General features: G+C 42.1%; 1 protein-coding gene and 1 long non-coding RNA gene across 5 annotated transcripts in view; one reads left to right on the forward strand and one right to left on the reverse strand.

Moving 5' to 3' along the window:
- LOC135707343 (matrix metalloproteinase-2-like) overlaps nucleotides 1-14,996 on the reverse strand; it is a 961,657-nt gene extending 946,661 nt beyond the window's left edge. For all 4 annotated transcript variants that reach the window (XR_010518220.1, XR_010518222.1, XR_010518221.1 and 1 more), the window contains exon 1: nucleotides 14,632-14,996. Coding sequence is in view for 1 of the 4 variants with exons in the window: in XM_065229160.1 (XP_065085232.1) it covers nucleotides 14,632-14,844 (213 nt within the window). In the remaining 3 variants the exon portion in view is untranslated. The remainder of the gene's footprint in view (nucleotides 1-14,631) is intronic.
- LOC135707344 (uncharacterized) lies at nucleotides 14,808-15,675 on the forward strand. Its single transcript, XR_010518223.1, has 2 exons — nucleotides 14,808-14,884; nucleotides 14,988-15,675. It is a non-coding gene; the product is annotated as an uncharacterized LOC135707344 (long non-coding RNA).
- The last annotated feature ends 4,179 nt before the right edge of the window (nucleotides 15,676-19,854 follow it).

Below are 19,854 nucleotides of genomic sequence, written 5' to 3' on the forward strand. Positions count from 1 at the left end.
ACTAAAACTTAACCGAGAAGATATTTAGGCAATGGGAAGGCAACTGCACTTTCGTATAGCACGCTGCGAAACATTAGCAACTACATAATACGGATTCTGATGGACAATCACAATAAGGATTCAGGACAGTCCCAGAGGGATTCTGGACAATCCCTAGAAGACTTCGGACAATCTCTGGAAGGATTCCAGTCAATTGAAAAGGGGATTTATGACAGTCTCCGGAGGGACTCCGAACTTGCCTAGGGGTGATTCCAGACAATTTTCAGAAAAGATTCCATACACTTGCAGTACGGCTTCCGGACAATATCAGAGGGGACTTCGGGAAAACCCAACACGGATTCTGGATAGTCAAAAGGACGATTTCAGTAAAAATTAAGGGGCATTCATGACAGTTCAGAGAGGATCCCAAACAATCGCAGGAAGGATTCCGTACAATTCCAGGGAGATTCCAGACAATCAAAGGGAGGACTACAGTCATCCCAAATGGAGGGTTCTGAACTATTCTTAGTAGCATGACAAAAAAGAGATCCCTTCGACGATCGCTCATGTAAGTGTTGGAATAAAATCAACTATGAAGTTGGCCAAAACTAATCTAAATATTGTGACCCGGGATGAGCAGCTACATAAGGGCCGTTTGTCAATGTTCCATTTGTGCTAAATGTGGATCATCACCAGTGTTGGAAAAGTTCGCGATATTTCACGAAGTTCACCAAGGGAAAAGTTCGCGAGTCATAGTGAGTTTTCGCGAACTTTTCCATCACTGATCATCACAACAACACCAGGTGACGAAAATTTAACCCGTTTCTGAACACAATTTTCAACTGTCTTTTTCTAAGAGCAAGAAGTTTCTAGTGACAATTGACCATTACTCTGGCTTTTCTAGCAAATATCTTCCATTACGGAAGCTTGTAAATTTAATTTTGCTGGTCACTGTACACCTCAAATATAAATAATTTGTAATGTTGAATTTCCTCAAGCCAGAAACTAATTCAACAGAACAAGAAGCCTCTTTCTTCGATTTTGAGAGGTTGAGTATTAATCTTCTCGTAATATTAGTTCAAATTCCAACTTCTTTGGTCTTGAAATCACACCAACCCATCACGAAAAACTTTGAAGATCATCAATCCCTAGAAAGCAAAAGATGCCCCTGGCCTGGACAAAAGCAATGTAACTCGGATCTTTTAATAGACGAAAAGTTAATATTGAAATTTCATGGACATTGTGCTATATTAAGGTTCAATTTACTTTGATGCATTTTTTAAAAATTCAAAAGCAGTTTTTTTGACGCATTATTTTAGATTGCAAAAAGCTCGCGTCATTTTGTGTAAAATATCAAAAGGAATCGAATAGTGCGAGCTTTTTGCAATCTGAAATAATGCGTCGGAAAAAACTGCTTTTGTAATTTTCCAAAAAGCATTAACCTTAAAGTTGATAATCTGAATTTAATCTTGATTGAAAATATTTAAACGAAACATTCTGTCAGACGGTGGTTGTTTTCATCTTATGAGGAAAAATTTTGTTTGTTTACATCTTATGAGGAAAAATACAAGGCTACTTTGTTAATTTTTGAGTAAATATCGCGAGCAACTCAAATTTACTCGCAGCAAATATATTTACTCTGAGTACAGCTGCCTTGCCCCTTGGGAAATCTAGTTTTTCTAGAATAACTCTAACTTCTTACACACTCATTCAAATAATCCCAATACTATACCAATGACCAATTTATGGTTGATGAGTCAGCGGCCGGAACTTTAGAAATCTATCTTTTTAAGTTGTGCTCGTACAGCTGCTGTTTCTGAAATGTACGGACAGCTGTACGCTCAATTTTGAGATACACTGTAAGTTAAAATACACCAAATGGATCGCCACCAAATGTAGGGTGGTTGACAGCTGTAGTATACTCCTAGTCCCACCATCGAATAGCATTTGCTAGATAAGATGAGGTTGCGACATAATTAAACAAATAAGCTCTGCAAACAACGCTCTTTGAAAACATTTTTATGAATATGTTACTGAAAAAAATGCAAGGATTAAAAAAGAGGACATTTTCGGGCAAAAGGAGGATGTAGAAAAATTATTGAAAAAGGAGGACATGTCCGTCTTTAGGATACCATACGGTAACCCTACAAATACCCCACAATATGGATATTTTCGGAATGAGGACGACATGAAGGTGCGGAAAATCGATATTCGACGTTATTTTGGAATCCAAAATGGCGGCCATCAAGTTTCCTAAAACGTGTCAAATACCCTAAGATATGGGTATTTTCGGAACAGAGACAACGCGTGGCGGCCGAAAATCGATATCCGATGCTATGCTGGACTACAATATGGCGTCCATAGGGTTTCAGAAAAGGTGTCAAATACCCTACAATATGGTTAGTTTCAGAACAAGGACCACGCGTAGATGCCGAAAATCGATATCAGATACCACTTTGGAATCCAATATGGCGGCCATCAGGGTTGAGAAAGTGTCAAATATCCTACAATATGGGTATTTTCGGAATGTGGACAACGCGTAGATGCCAAAAATCGATATTCGATGCCATTTTGGAATCCAATATGGCGGCCATCGGGTTTCACAAAAGTGTCAAATACCCTAAGATCTGGGTATTTTCGGAACCGAAACCACACGTAGATGCTGAAAATCGATATTCGATGCCATTTGTAGGCTATTTGACACTTTTTCTTAAATTGAATTTCAAGATGGCGTCGCACATCGATTTCTGGCTTCTAGATGTCAGCCCGATTTCAAAAAAGACGGCGTGACATTCGGCATCTATGTCTCATCCCCATCCTGAAAATACCCATATTTTAGGGTATTTGACACTTTTCCGCAGATCGGAAGCCGCCGTTTGGATTACAAAATGGCATCGGATATCGATTCCCGGCTTCTGGACGTTACCCGGATTCTTAAAAAAAACCGTTTGTATGGGTATTTGATGAATTACAAAATGGCGTTGGATACTGATTTCCAATCTCCAGCCGTCACCTCGATTCCAAAAATACCTATATTGATGGGACGGCATCAGTATTTCCCATTTTTTCTGAAATACGAAGCCGTCATATTGGATTTCAAAATGGCGTCGGATATCGATTTCCGGCCTCTAGACGTCATCGCGATTCCAAAAATACCTATATTGATGGTTAGTTGACAATATTTCCCACTTGTTCTGAAATCGGAAGCCGCCATCTTGGATTTCGAATTGGCGTCACATATCAATTTTCGATCTGTAGACTTCATACCGATTACAAAAATACCAATATTGATGAGTAAATTGACTGTATTGCCACTTTTTCGTAAACCGGAAGCCACCATCTTCGATTTCAAAATGGCGTCGGATATCGATTTTCATCCTCTAGACATTAATCCCGATTCCAGAAATACCTTTATTGATAAGTATTTGACAGCATTTCCCACTTTTTCTTAAACTGGATTTAAAAATTGCGTCGCATATTAATTTTCGATCTCTAGACGTCACCCCGATTCAAAAAGTACCCATATTGATGGGTAAACAAACCACCCAACAATGATACATTTTACAACCACGTGCACAGATCTATGCGCACACGCTTAAATGAACCGAGTGAACAATCAACAAAAGTCATAAAAACTGCGCGAATTTGGATCGAACAGCTTCGCTTCAATGCAAAAGTAAGTTCATTTGACAATGAAAGACGAAATGAACACGAGTCAAGCCAAAACAAACAGCATGAAAACCGATCGAAAGTGGTTCTGTTGATGTTGACGGGGATCCGCTCGAAGAGAAGACAGAATGACTTTCAATTGAAAGTGATGGTTGAGAACTTCATCGTCACTTGAAGATTTTCGATTGAAAGTGACTTTATGGGGCCCTGCCCAGAATACAAAAAGGCGATGACAAGCCAACAGTAATGGAGGTAACTCAAATAATTGCAATCATTGCGGAACCGTATCGAGTCCCTCCCGATAACGATAACTGGGTGGCGGATAGAGCTGAGATGGCTGCTACACAAGTTATGGGCAGATATCCGGTTCAAGAAGTGTACGAAGGCTTCGTGATCGCCAAAATCAACTGAATCTTCATATGTAGTTGTTATCCACCCCCCAGATGCACGATGGAGCAGTTTCATGATAAGCTGAATGGACTTACCGAAGAGCTGATCGGCCGAAGACCGGTAGTCATCGGTGGAGACTTCAATGCTTGGGCAATGTGTTCCAACGCAAGAGAGCATAGTCAGCTGGAAGCTCTGGCAAAGCTGGAAGTGAGACTGTCCAACGAAGGCACCAGCGAAGGGGTGCGACACATCTCACACTAGTGAATCAATTTACGAAAAATCTTTTTTCATCTCTTGCATCTAAACCCATCTACTTGCATCGCTTCGTATTTCTATCTATTGAGCGCGAGTGCATCTTACAACAGCAAAGCAAAAATTTTCCTGCATCTTAGATAGAGTCGCCCCCCTCGGCACCAGCAGCCCTTTTCGCAGAGATGGCCAGGAATGCATTACCGACGTCACTTTCTGCAGTACGTCGCTGATGGCAAACATAAATTAGAGAGTGTATGAAGGATATACCCATAGCGACCATCACGCGATCCGATATGGCATCAGCCAACGGACTGCTGTGGCAGTGCGGACGACGAGAACTTACAACCGCAAGTGGAAGACGACAAGGATCTTTTCGTTGAAGCACTCCGTGTGGATAGGAGCCCCGCGGATCTGAACGCGGACGAGCTGACAGAAACGTTAGTGAGAGCATGTGACACGACCATGCCGAGGAACCTGGAGCCAAATAACAGACGGCGTCCAGCTTACTGGTGGAACGAGGCACTTGGCAGGGTTCTGCATTTTCGAAATAAAGAAAAGAACTTTCCGCAGAATCGCTTCATTTCGAGCAATATCGTCACTGTATTTCTTGTTATCGAGTCACGATGAACATGCCTCCTGTCAAACATGACTTGGCTATCGCTTGTTTCGTTCGTCAAGATCATCAGTTCATTTCATTTGAACGCAATGAATGACTCGAAAAGTGCTCCCATCGTTGCTTCCACTTTCACTTCGATTCGGGACTCATTCGACCTGTCGCGCGTCACGTCGTCAGGCATCAACATATAGTATCCGGATGGTATCCGCACAATATCGGTTGCCGATAGGGATGGCATCCGGATTATATGTAGTAATCGCTTGTTATTTTATATTAAACAAAAATTAAATTAACTTGGCAATTCTGAAGTCCAAGATGGCGGCCATTAATCTCAAATACCCTAAAATATGGGTATTTTTGAAACGGGGTCGACGCGAAGGTGCCGAAAATCGATGTGGGACGCTATTTTGGAATCCAAGATGGCGGCCTTCTGGCTCAGGAAAAGTATCAAATGGGTATTTTCAGAACGTGAACGACGCGTAGATGTCGAAGATTGATATTCGACGAGAATAACGAGACAAATACCCTTAGATATGGGTATTTTCGGAACGTAGACGACGCGACATGCCGATAATCGATATTGGACGCCATTTTAAAACCCAAGATGGCGACCATCCATTTTCAGAAAAAGAAGTGTAAAATACCCTAAGATATGGGTATTTTTGGAACCTAGACGACGCCTAGATGCTGAAAGTCGATATTCGACGCCATTTTGGAAAACAAGATGGTGGCCATCGGGTTTCAGAAAAGTGTTAAATACCCTAAGATATGGGTATTTTCACAACGGGAACAACTCATAGATGCCGAAAATCGATATTCGACGCCATTTTTGAATCCAATATGGTGGATATCCGTTTTCAGAAAAAATATCAAATACCCATATCTTACATATTGGTATTTGCGGAACGGGAACACGGCAATGGTGGCCATTGGGTTTCAGAAAAGTGTCAATATGGATGGGTATTTTACCTAGTATTTTACAGTATTTCCCACTTTTTCCTAAGGTATTTCCGGAATGTAGACGACGTGTAGATGAAAAATCGATATTCGACACCATTTTGGAGTCCAAGGTGATGACCATCGGGCTTCAGAAAAAGTGTCAATCTTGATGGGTATTTTACAGTATTTCCCACTTTTCTGAAATCGGAAGCCACCACATTGGATTTAAAAATGGCGTCGAAAATCGATTTTCATCCTCCAGATGTCATCCCGATTTCAAAAATACCTATATTGATGGGTATGCGACAGTATGCCCCACTGTTCTTAAACTGGAAGCCGCCATCTTGGATTTAAAAATGGCGTTGGATATCGATTTCCATTCTCTAGGCATCATCTCGATTCTAAAAATACCTGTATTGATTGTTGGTATTTGATAGTATTTCCTAGTTTTTCTTCAACTGAAAGCTGCCATATTGGATTTCAAAATGTTGTCGCATATCAATTTTCGATCTCTAGATGTCACCTCGATTCCAAAAATACCTATATTGATGAGTATTTGACAGTATGTCCCACTTTTTCTTAAATCGGAACCCAACATCTTGGATTTCAAAATGGCGTCGGTCATCGATTACCGGCCTCCAGGCGTCATGCCGATTCCAAAAATATTTATATTTATGGGTATTTGACATTATTTCCCACTATTTCAGAAATCGGAAGCCGAAATCTTGGATTCAGAAATGGCGTCGGATATCAATTTTCATTTTCTAGACGTTATACCGATTCAAAAAATACCTATATTAATAGGTATTTGACAGTATTTTCCACTTTCTTTTTAAACTAGAAGCCGCCATCTTGGATTGTAAAATAGTGTCGCATATCGATAGTCAATCTTTAGACGAAACCCCGATTGCAAAAAATACCCATATTTATGGGTGAACAAACAGCCCGAAAATGATAAATTTGACATTATGTGCATTCATTTGTGCGCATGCCCGAACAATCAACACAAGTAATAAAACTGCGCGAATTTGGATCGAACAGCTTCGCTTCAATGCGAACGTAAGTTCATTTGACAATGAAAGACGAAATGGACACGAGTCAAGCCAAAACACATGAAAACTGATCGAAAGTGGTTCTGTTGATGTTGAAGGGGATCAGTTCGAAGAGAAGACAGAATGACTTTCAATTGAAAGTGATGGTTGACAGCTTCGTCGTCGCTTGACGATTTTCGATTGAAAGTGACTTTGTTGGGCCCTGCTTGGCACCCTCCGCGCTAATTGTCTCAGAGCCAGACCACGTGTTCAGAGAGCAAGAACAGAAGCAGACAGAGAGGAACGAAGAGGAGTGTTCCGAAGCTGTTAGGGCTGCACTCAAATAAAGCAGAGCAAGTCAAACAGCTTTAAGAAGCTGTATCGAGAAGCGCCACGCCACATACCGAGTCGTGATGGCGAAGATCAGAGGTTCATCGATGCCCGCTGAAATGAGCCCTGAGAAGCTGAATGTCATCGTGGAAGGACTATTCCCGAAGCACGACCTACACCGTTTGGAGAAGCAGCGGGAGATAACGTCGAAGTCACCAACGAGGAGCTCGTAGCAGTGACGAAAGGATTGAAGGTGAAGAAAGCTCCCGGTTCGGATGGAATCACCCCAACGTGGCGTTGAAATCGGTGATCCAGGCGTCAGCGGACATGTTCAGGATGGTGCTGCAGAAATGCCTGAACGAGGGTCACTTCCCTGACAGGTGGAAGATACAGAAGCCAGTGTTGCTGCCGAAACCAGTAAAACCGCCGGGGCATCGTATAGGCCTATATCATAGAGGTAACTCTAAGACTAAAAGGTCCCGAAATAACGTGATCAACTTTTTGGCTCAGCTCTGGTACTCTCTTCGGTCCCAAGCTAATCGATTCACCCCTCGAAACATAGGAAAATCCACTAACCCCTCATTTTATCTGTCAAACTTTCATAGCGAATCAAAACAAACATTGTGTAGAAGTAGAATTTCGACTAGAATGGGGTACGTTAATCGTTTGCTTGGGACTAATAGGCTAGTTAAGTAGTGAGCCAATTTAAAATCGTTAGTTTCGTATTGATTGTTGCCTATATGCCTGCTGGATACACTCTGAAAACTCTTGGAGACGATCATCCTAAACAGAATGAAGAAATGCACGGATTGTCGGAGATGCAGTTCGGATTCCGGAAAGGGAGATCAACGGTGGATGCAGTTCGGATAGTGGTCGAGAGAGCCGAGTAGGCATCCAAACAGAAGCGGATAGGAGATCGATATTCATAACCATGATAACGATCGGCCTCAAGAATGCGTTCAACAGCACCAGCTGGGAGGCCATCGCCGAAGCACTACATAGAATGAGGGTCCCTGAGTACCTGGTCTACGAGACCGCGTGCTAATGCTGCACCTGCCCAAAGGAGTTGAGATCAGTGATGGAAATCAAGCTAGCATAATCCGATTTCCAGTTTGTCGTAAACTGTACAGATCGTGATCTGTACAAACTACGACCAACGATTAGCCCTCTTCCACAAATCGCAACATGTGCTTATTTCACGAGGCGAGAGAGAGTGTCTCTCTGTGAGTAGCATTCTTTGGCAGTTTGAGGTTACAGAACAATAGCGAATTTGTTTATTTCCAGGTTGGAACCAGTTCCAACCCAGTGCAAACCCAAACTTTTTGTCAGAGCGAAAGTTGAACCGTGCCAGGTAATAAAAACAAACGATCAAAATGACGTTTGCTAGAAAACAAGCAGACCCTAATTTGATACCCAATCCAGGTTGGAGCTGGATAATAAACAAATTCGCTATAATCAAGCATCAGCAGATAGGGGTTGTGCTCAGCTGTACGCATTGAGATCTTTAGTTCGTAGCGTGCAATCACAACAAGCCTTGCGTAGTATAAGTAATGTGCCGTGAGTGCACACAGCAATGATGTTGTTATCGTCTTGCTCTCTTGAGATCTTGGTAACTCACTGTTCGAAATTCTCTCTGCGTATTAGTGTTAAGAGTCAGAGTTCATCGATAGCTTATGATGATGCCAAAAAATCTTGTAGCAGGTGTGTGCGTATTCATTGATCGCTGGAAGCGATTTTTCGACATCACTGGTTGAGATCGTTGGTTTTGCGGACGACGTCGCCTTGACGGTTACAGGCGAGACGCTGAAAAAGGTGGAAGTGTTGGCAACCGAGGCGATCGACATGATTGGTAACTGGATGCAAGGAGCGAAGCTGCTGATATCCCACCGTAAAACGGAAGTAACTGTAAAGCAGTGCAGCGTGCAGAAATCACCGCTATAGCCTCGAAGCGCGTGTTGAAATACCTGGGAGTGATGATCGATGAACGCCAAAAACTGAACAGTCACGTTGAATATGCCTGTGAGAAGGCTTCGAAGGCTATCAAATATATAGCTAAAATCATACCTAACAACTCTGGTCCAAGCAGTAGCAAAAGGCGCCTTCTGGCCAGTGTGTCGTCGTCGATACTGAGGTATGGAGGTCCAACCGGGTTACAGCGCAGAACCAAAGAAACTGAGCAGCACGTTAGTGCATACAGAACCATCTCGTTGGAAACAGTATGCGTTATCCCTGTAATGATCCCTACTGGCATCACCCTGGCGGAGGACAACGAGTAATACAGGCGAAAAGAAGCCAAATCTTGAAAACTATAGACATTTTTGGGAATTTTACAGATGTGAGATTTTCAGAGAAGTCCACAGAACTTCAGAGGTGTTCTGAGTTGTTCCGAGTATTTCGAGGTAGATCAGAGAACTGTAGAGCCATTAGTTAATTGCAGGAACATTTGAGAAGTTACAAGAATTATGAAACATTCCATGAATTTCTGGAAATTAAAAAAAAAAACATGTTTTACAGACTCGGTGTTCGGTTGCGCAGTATGTAGTGGCTGTTCAACTCATATCAATTCCCTACTTTTAGCGATATACGATATTTTTCTTCAGCCGGCACAATTTAGTCGCCGTTCAGATGAGATTCGTCCCTACAGAGATTTCGAACGTGCATAAACTGACGTTCAATGTCTACCGGTTTGTTTTTGAACTCCATGTACCGACCTGTTTACACCAAAAGCAAACTCAACGATTTCGCCGATAACATTCCGAGCCAGATCTTCGAGGCATTTGACCAACCCTCGTTGGAGGTAACCCGTTACGGTCATCTTGATAAAAACACAAGCCGCAAGAGGGGGTCTTCCGAATCTCCTAATCAGGCGAGTATAATTCAAGATCTGTCTTGGAACATCCCCTGCCTGATGTTCGAGCTATAATGGAGATCGCTACAGCTGCTGACGAGATGATAATCATAGGCGACTTCAATCTGCCGGCAATTTCTTGGCGATCATCTTACGGTGGATTCCTGTATCCGGACCACGACCGTTCTACATTTCACTCTGGAGCCGTAAGCCTTTTGGATCATTACAGTATCGCCACTCTGAAGCAAATCAACCACGTGGTTAATGAGAACAATCGTAGCTTAGACCTTTGCTTCGTCACAGCTCCTCATTTGTCTATGGCTGTTTCTCCGTTGATAAAGACTGTTCCACACGATCCTCCTTTAGTTATTGCACTTTAAGGCAACCTTTTTCCTGAGGTTATTCCAACTCCCTCCCCGCTAGAGGTCTCCTACAATTTCCGAAATGCTGACCACGACCGTATCGGGGAACTTCTTTCGAATTTGGACTGGCACAGGATACTCGTCCCTGCCGATGTCAATGCAGCTGCCCAAACGCAGTTTAGTTAAAAAGTTTAGTATAAACATTTAAGTGAAAATGAGAGGTACGTTAAAAATGAATTACAGATTTGTAAAGTACGCATTTGGTACGTCACATTTGTACGTCATTGCTGAAATCGTATGTCTATCCAGCGGGACACGAGTTTTCCGGGAAGCTTTGCGGTACGTTCAAAATCCTTGAAGGTACGCTATTGGTACATTCCAAAACACGTATCAACTTTGAAATTCATTAAGTTTGTCCCGCTGGATAGATTGACGTTGGCTTCGCAACTAAAGTCTTCATTTAAGCCTGGACCTGACGGAGTTCCTTCCGTCTTTCTCAAGCAACACATCGATAGCCTGGTGGCTCCTCTCTGCCTTCTGTTCGAAATGTCCCTCTCCAGTGGGGTGTTTCCTTCCTTCTAGAAATCAGCTGAGATGCTTCCAGTGCATAAGAAGGGATGCAAAAGAAACATCGACAACTATCGCGGTATCACATCGTTGTGTGCCATACCTTAACTGTTCGAGTTGGTCGTTATGGAACCATTAGTCTTTCACTTCAAGCAGCAATTGAGCAAAGACCAGCATGGTTTCATGGCAGGGCGGTCGACTACCTCCAACCATCTGTGTCTCACCTCGTACATTACGGAGAGTATGACAGACCATATGCAAACAGATGTCATCTACACTGACCTATCAGCCGCCTTTAGTAACGAGAAAACGGTTTCCGAAATTTTGTTCGGAACAGCTGATGTGCTCTTTTCTGTTGTTGGTCGTGATTTGTTCGATTGGTTCCGCTATTTTACAGCTCAATTGGTTCCCGAGATTATATCCGCCAGACTATGAATATAGCGACTATAGTCAGTAGATCTTTGTGTTTGGATTTGAGCAGAAACATTCAATTTTACGCAATTGAGAAACATAGAGAGGGTTGAAACCTTGGGTATTATAGGTATCGATAAGCGCTCGATTTCATTTGTCAACCTTTTTGCAAAATTCTTGTGAATAGCAAGATGTAAGGTCAGTTCAAAACACTGCATTTTTTCCATAATATCAAGAGATTTATATCTGTTTTACGTATTAGTTCCAACAAGAAGAATTTCCACTACAGCTATGCAAATATGCTTCAATTTCTCAATGCATACCATGTTTTTTTTTCAGTATTCAGCTCTGCTTTATACTTTGACAGCTTCTTAAGATTTGCAATATTTATACATAAACCAAGAAACTTGTTGCAAAATGCTACTGCTTTAAACTGTATGCATCTAACTCCAAATTTGTGCGGTCGTATTTTTCTTCCTAAAAAGTAGAAGGGGCACGAACGGAAGCTTGACGTAGGACCGCTAGTGGACGGAATAAATGTGAAGAGCATTTAGTTCTTTTAATTGATCAATTATCTATCATCTCAACTCTTTCCGTTTTTGAATTGTAGGCGTACCAAATTTGTAGTAATCTTTTTCAAAACGAAAGTTGATTAAGAGAATCAATCAAAATCACTTGCACTCCTGCTTCCAAGTTTGGCTACAAGATTACAACTCTGGAGAGCATTTCGTGTGGTCGTTGGGGGCTTATGGTTCTGAATATGAACAAACAAGCACAAATAAATTCTATTCCAACTCTTTACTGATGTAAGCTTGATGGCCCTGAAAGGGCCGTTTTATTGAAGAGGACATCCATGGCCACTTACGCTTGGCGTGTTTAGTGTAGGTGACAGCATCACGGACCTCATTTTCCAGGAACACCTTCAGCACACCTCGTAGATCAGACCGGAGATACGTTTGACACCACCACGGCGAGCCAGACGACCGATGGCGGTTATCTCGAAGAACTTTGCGCCTCCTTTACCAGACCTTTTCCTCCTTTGCCACGACCAGTCAATTGTTGCTTGTTAGGTGTGAAGGAGTGGACTAGCCACCACCTTTCTACTGCTGCTATTGCTGTTCTCCACGCCGTCCGAAGCAAAAGTGAGCTAATGCCATACAGCAGCGCTCTTTTATATCTTTTCAGGACCAAGTGGTAAAAAAGCTACAAAGACTCCTCCCATTAAGAGCCAGTGTTGCTATCAAGTAGCGACACTGGCTCTTTTCCTTTTGCGTACTCGGCGAATGAGAACGACCCAAATTTGAGTTTAGTTCACTCATAAACGCCAAAAGTGCAGGAACTCAGCGATGAGTAAAATTTGTCTCATGGTTTCCTGTGGAAAACCTAAAAAATCTGCCAGGAAGTGAGGAAATTGACGAAAATAATATTCAGTCTCGGAGTAGTACCAATAGACTGAGTGAATCCAAACTTTCCTTTTCTCAAATTCTGGAATTTTTCCCTGGAAAATCCTGGAAAAACCTGGGAAAACATGAGGCAAATTTACTCATCGCTGAGTTCCTGCACTTTATTTCTTATTTCTGAGATAACTTTACACAAATTTGGGTCGATCTCATTCGCCGTGATATCACCTTGAAAGATATCGGCGCCGGTGGTTAGCGTGATTACCTCTCACCCCAGCAGGCCTGGGTCCAATCTCAGTCGGCGCCACCGGCATGTTCTAAGGCATAACATCTCTGATCACGCCTTCCTTCGGGAAGTAAAGCCGTTGGTGCCCGGTTGAGTTGATGGGTCGATTGGTAGGGTCCAGATGTGGGAGCTGCCTCCCTGGCGTCAGTAGCATTGAAGCTCAGTACGGAAAACAAATCTCGCGTCACTTTTCAATAGGTCCTATCGACATTGATCGATTCTCTTCATCGACACTCTCTTTCATAAATAACTCGGCTTCACAAATGTTACCTGTCGTCTTCGTCGAATTAGATGCTAGATTGTTGCTTCTTCCATCGAAAATATCCGGCCGTGGCGATTCAAAGTTGATCAAGGTTGATCAAAATAATTTGTACCGCTGCTTCCAATTTGATTACATGAGCATTTTGTGTGATCGTTGGACAAACAGGCAGATGAATTCTATTCCTACTCTTTACTGTAATAAGTTTGGTGGCCCTGAAAAGAGCTGTTTGTTGCCAAAGTTGGTGATGATTTAACCTTCGAAACCAAACAGAGTGCATCTCGGTCACTTCAAAACGTAGATGACATCCATGGCCGCTTACGCTTGGCGTGTTTAGTGTAGGTGACAGCATCACGGATCTCACTTTTTAGGAACACCTTCAGCACATCTCGTAAATCAGACTGGAGATACGTCAGACGACGGATGGTGGTTATCTCGAAGAATTTGCGTTTGGTTCTGAATGTGGCGATGAGTGTGCAAAATATTACGCAATTCCATCCTTCCTATTCACACGCGCCCGAGGATCGGAGGCGAATGCCACTTCGACTTGTTTCGTCTACTTACTACTCTCTGACGACTGTGCTGGGGAAGCAGCTTATGCATGTAGGTAATTGGTGGATTTGTTAGTTAATTCGACGCTTTTGGACAATGCTGAACATTTACCAGTTTTTCAATAATTTCTTGTTGAAAATCAACATTTGGAAGCATTGTTATCGATGCGTAGCCATATTTCGGATCGATCGGTGATAAAATTATTGAAATTGGACCAGGGGCAGCTGAGTTATTAACGTTCAAAATCTTTCTTAATTTGTTACATGTTCCATTTTCGGTTTTCACAAAGTGTACCCTTATATAGAAATCAAAGACGTAGTCCTACGTCAAAAAAAATGATGCATGCATTTGTTATCTAAGTTTATCATAGAGAAAGAAAATTGAAAAAAATTACGCACGCAAATTTGAAGAAATAAACAAGTAAACCAGTAGAAAAAAAAATTAATTGAAAATAAACTACAAGCTATGAAAACATTCACTTATTACGGAAAATCGTGACCAATTTGCGAAATTTTACGGTACCTAAATTTAAGTTCGCGATTACTGACTCCGTTTTCGACCTATTGGCCCGAGCATCATCTAGCATGAGATTAAATATTAATACATTCTCAAAAAATCAGTCCCATCTCATTTAACAAATTCGCTCATAATTCCACAAAATATTTGAAATCAAACGACGATTATTTCCTACACTATTTCCTGTTTCTAAAATCCTCCACTAGAACCAAAACACCACTTACCACATTATCATCGAAGTCCCATGCCTTTGGCTGTCGATTTCCGGCTGATGGCGGCGGCACAAACGGCTTCCCACACACTAACAACCAGCAGCAGGACATCATCACTATCAACACGACTCTTGTGACCCGGAGCATCCCGAAAACGGAACCACCTTTGCTGCTGGGAACATTCTTCCTGCTGGCATCTCGCCCACCTACTCCAGCCGAAGCCATCGTGTCGACCTCGATTCTTCTACCTACTTTTTCCTCGAAGGTGAACCCTTTTCTTATTTTTATGCTGACCACAACACAACACTTCCGAACTTGACGGGGCTTTTCACCTTCGTAAGCTATTTTTCTTCCTCTCTTCTTCACAGATTGCTTCTACACTGGGCTTCTGAACTGGCCACACTTGAACGACACCTTTAATTAATTTCGCGTCTTCTCGGACATGGCATGCACATTCTCTTGGACTTGGACACTTGAGACTACATGTTAAAAAAAAATCAGCTTTTTATTGCATTTCGCAGATACTGACTAGATTTTGGCTTCGACCTGGCGCCTTGACTGCCATTCAACTCCCGTGATATTCCCCGGAGGGATGTAATAAAAGCAGCTGATCCGGCTGGAGTTGGAAATGGGGTGGGTGAAAGGGGTTCAACGTGCACAGAATTTTGGCGTCAACGGCGACGAGACATTCGAGGGAGATCCCGAAGGGTGACACACTTTCATTCATAAAACCTCGCACTGGCAGCGTCCTTGCGCAAAATCCTACGATGAATCATGCACACATTGTTGACTGCTTTTGTTTACGTTTTGAATTTTTGAAACTGACAGGTGATACTGAAACCGGTGCGGACTTACGAAACACTTTCCGAAACACTGGTATATTAGCTTCTCCACTAAGAAAACAAATCGATTTTCGCTCCGTAAATCATGGAATTTAATTACACTCGCTGAACCCACTGACTTTCGTCGGGAAACACGATAAAGAAGGACACAATTTCATACAACTTCGACAAGTTAAATTGCCAGCACGCAGGCGCTACGTTTGTCACCCTCTGTTGAATTCACGAAATGACAACACTCTAGTTAGCAGCATAAGCAACAATGAAAACGATGGTAAAATTCGAAACAGCAATGAATTTAAAAAAAAAACACGATGTAAACAAAAACGATCTACGAAAAAAATAACAATGCAAACATGGAGTCTCGCACACGAAACTCAAACCAACCGACAGCCCGACGGACAGCGATAGACTGAATGATGGAATCATTAAATGAATTTCTGAGCAGTCCTGACTTAACTTTACTTAAATGGGAGAGAGTGAACAAAAATAATGATCGCACGCTTCCAACTGGCACACACACGCTGGCAGTTGCAGAAGAGTGCGGAGTTGGGATCGTTGACGATCGTGCTTTGGAGAATGAATGCTGGAAGCAATGAACAAGAAATACTGGAAGTATCCAAGTTCATCAGGACGTCGATGAACCGCGTTTGGGACCACTGGCAAAGGTAGAAACTCAATCTTTGAGTTCTAAAATTTAATATTCAAGAACAGAATTGATGGAATCCTTTTTCCATTGAATTTGTTCTACCACTTCGCATTTTCTCGAGCCCACATCTGGCGATTTACTTAATTTACGAGGTTCATAATGTATCCAATTGTTTGCTGTAGAGAAGCAGCAGGTCAGCACGACTTCTGAATGTTGAGATTAGTGCCTTCGAAAACATGAAGTGAAAGGATTCCATCAATTTTGTTTGTGGAAAATAGTGATCGACGATCGTACACACGATCGACCGATGAAGATCTTACCAGAACTTTACCGGAATTCTATCGATTAAAAAAAAACTTGTATCTAACTTAAGGATTTCAAAATCAGACGACGACCGATATTTCACTTAAGGTTTGGAATAATAGATAGGGGAATTTACGTATTCTCGTCAATCTAAGCAGCGTCCGAACTTCTATTAGCGATTTCTCAGCGTCACACACATACATGACAGGTTTGTTTGTTGACATTTATCTGCTGCTTGCTGTTCTACCAATTTCAATCGACAGAATTGATCAAAACGGGTTGAACATGTTTTTACAACGCTCCAAACTTCTCAGGTGAGTGTGACTATTGTCGGCAGTCTCTTTTTCTTCGGCACCCTTTCCATTTGAACTGCGTGTTAACCAGCTGTTCTATTATCGGCAACTCGAAATCAGCCGTATTTTGTAGTGTGTATATTTAATTTAAAGAAAAATATGGCATAACAGGATTGCACAGTCGTAAAAATGTAATCAGATTGAAGCTGAAAAGGTAAGGAATCGGCTTAATACATTCAGCGAAGAGTTTTGATGGGAAAATACAGTGAAATTAACGTTTCAATTTCGGTTGCCGAAAACAGTCAATGGGTGCCGAAGCCATAATTTACCCTATGCAAAATCTATAATTAACCACCAAATATGCAGAGTCTGTGAAGTGTTCGAATGATCTCATCTTTTCAAATAAATGATAAGACCTGTACTCGAAAAAAATGCACCAGACAAAAGTGTTCGCCAAAAATTTATTTTAAGTCGGATTTTCTTGAAAATTTCAGGGAATGAAAACTAATACATATGGATTATGTTTCGGCATAATTACTTTTTTCAATTTCCTTTCCATCGCTGAAAACCCGCACCTTTCCCTTAAGATCCCTCATTACATTTTGTGGTGGAGCCGACCTTTTTGGTCACTTTCATCCATTCTTTCTTCAACTCCAGCTCGTTCTTAAACACCTTGGACGATTTTCGAACTTTGGCCTTCATTATGGCCCAAAATCTTTCCACCGGACGAATCTCTGGTGAATTTGGGGAGTTGGCGGTTTTTGGTACAAAAACAACGTTATTGTCTCTATACCAATCCAACGTCGATCGCGCGTAATGGCATGATGCCAGGTCCGGCCAAAATAATGTCTCGCCTCCGCGGGACCGCAGGAAGGGCAACAGACGCTTCTGGAGGACTCTGTGCGGTAAATTTCGCTGTTTATGCTACCCATTGTGATGTACGGTTTACTCAGTTTACCAGAGCAAGAATTTCTTGGCGAATTTGTCCACTTTCTTCTTCCTTATGTCTTCCGGAACATCAAACCGTGTTGCGTCTGCCTTGATGTAGGTTTCGTCATCCATAGCCACACACATCGGTTTCGTTAACTACTCTCGATACAGCTTCCTTGCGCGAGATTTGGCCGCCGTGTTTTATTGATCACGCCGGTTCGGTACCTTCCTTGAATACACGAAGCCCAGCTCGTTTCATGGTTTGCTGAACGAACCAGGCGGAACACTTTGCCTTCAGAGCCGCGTCGCGAATCGAAAGGTTCGGCTTACGCTTGAAATAATCCAACACCTTCCGGGCCTTCACAGGGTCAGCTGTCTTCGATTTTCTTCAACTTCCAGCCCGTCGCTCGGTCGTCTGGGACTCCTTAAACGATTTTACCACCCGAGACACAGTTGTATGGGTAGTTCCCAGTTGTCTTCCGATCCATCTCATGGTCGCAGTCGGATTTTCCATGAAGGCGCGCAAAATACTCCGGCGATTTCCTTCTTGTTTCGATAACATCTCAATAACTACTGAACCGATTGTTATGAAATTTTGCACATGTAAACAATTCACTACAAACTTACCCAGATTTTCATAAATTTTTGCCCACGGATAAAAAAGTTACACACGGATAAAAATTGTGCATTTTTTTTCGAGTACAAGCCTTAAACACTTGAATGGAACAGCCGCAGAGGTGGAGACAGCGAGGCAGCAGGAGGAATGGCTCCACATATGGCGAATAAGTGAAATGATGTCATGCTAATTTAACAGAGTGACAATGGCCACCCTATGACCCTGGAATAGGTTCTGAAAGCTCAGCAGGAAGTGACCAATCTCTGATTTCAACAAAAACTAGTTATGCGGTAGGGAAGAGCGCTACTTCGTCGTAATCGCCCATTTCCGTTCTATCGAGCAGAAATCATCAATAATATCAATGATTTTACAATGGACAAAACAATAATACGTTTGTTCCGATGCGTTAGTTCATTAGCTACAACATAAATCCTATTAGAGCGCATTGTATGCATATTTACGCTCATTGTTATCAAAACAAAAGAAGCGCTCCTAGCGCATCCCCTTTTTCTCCGTTTATCCGTAGGACGAAGGAAATCTAATGGCGTTTCAATGCGTTTGGACGGAATTGAAACGCGTAGGACGAATTTAGAAGCAAGAAGCAGTGTTAGATTTTTAATAATATCTCAACATTGTTTGACTCTTTATCAAATCCAATGGTACGTATGGAAAGGTGGATAAATTTAGAAGTTATCTTTGATGAAAACATTCCATGTTTTGTTCAAACCCTTTCCAAAAAGCGTGGTAAAGTGCGCGATGTCCTTAGTAGGACGGAAATTACATCAAAAACCCTATATCCAGAATTTAAGAAACAATTCATTTGAGACCATTTTTTTCTGTTCGGGACTTAACACCACTGCGACCAGTAATTTGATCTATTGTAGTACATCCCGTGTCCTTAGTTTAGTGCATGTCGTATTACTCCATCACTTTTGAGAAATGATGAAGAATTCGATTTTTTTTACAGTTGTCATTCTCGCATTTATCGCAAGGATCCGACTCTAATTGAAAGGTCCCGCTATTTATACCCTTCGGAGTGTTGAAACACCCTCCAAAAGCGCGCCACTCTGTCATTAACAATTGGATTCCTTAGCAACAAAATTAAGTGATGACACCGATAATGACCATGCATCAAAACCCTAGTCTTAACCAGTTCAAACTATAGAACAACGAATACAAGATTAGGAATCACATAGGTGAAGACTAACTAAGTCATTTTTTCTTGTTTCAAGATCATCCTCGGTCCAGGCAGTCCGAGGACTTATCACTATCAACAAGGCATAAAAAGTAACAAGGACTAAGATGTGTCCCTTGGATTACTGAAAAATCCTGTTCCTCTAGTTTGAAGTAGTCAGGACTAGGAATCGGTGGTAGATCTTACATCCCGTAACGTACCATGAAAAGGTGATCTACCCACGTTACGGGGCATTAGAGACCATGCGAAGACACCATATGGCCACTCAATGTCCTTGGAACCAGTTCCGGAAGCCCAGAGGAAGTGGTGTCTTTCGTATTGAACAAAACCAGACGTGCGGCTAATCGAAATATTCAGAAATTCCTGGACAATTCATTACAGATCATGCCAACTGAACAGAGTGACAATGG

This window comes from Ochlerotatus camptorhynchus, unplaced genomic scaffold (assembly GCF_037179485.1).
Source record: "Ochlerotatus camptorhynchus isolate MF236.1 unplaced genomic scaffold, CSIRO-AGI_Acam_v1.1 ptg000308l, whole genome shotgun sequence".
NCBI lineage: Eukaryota > Metazoa > Arthropoda > Insecta > Diptera > Culicidae > Ochlerotatus > Ochlerotatus camptorhynchus.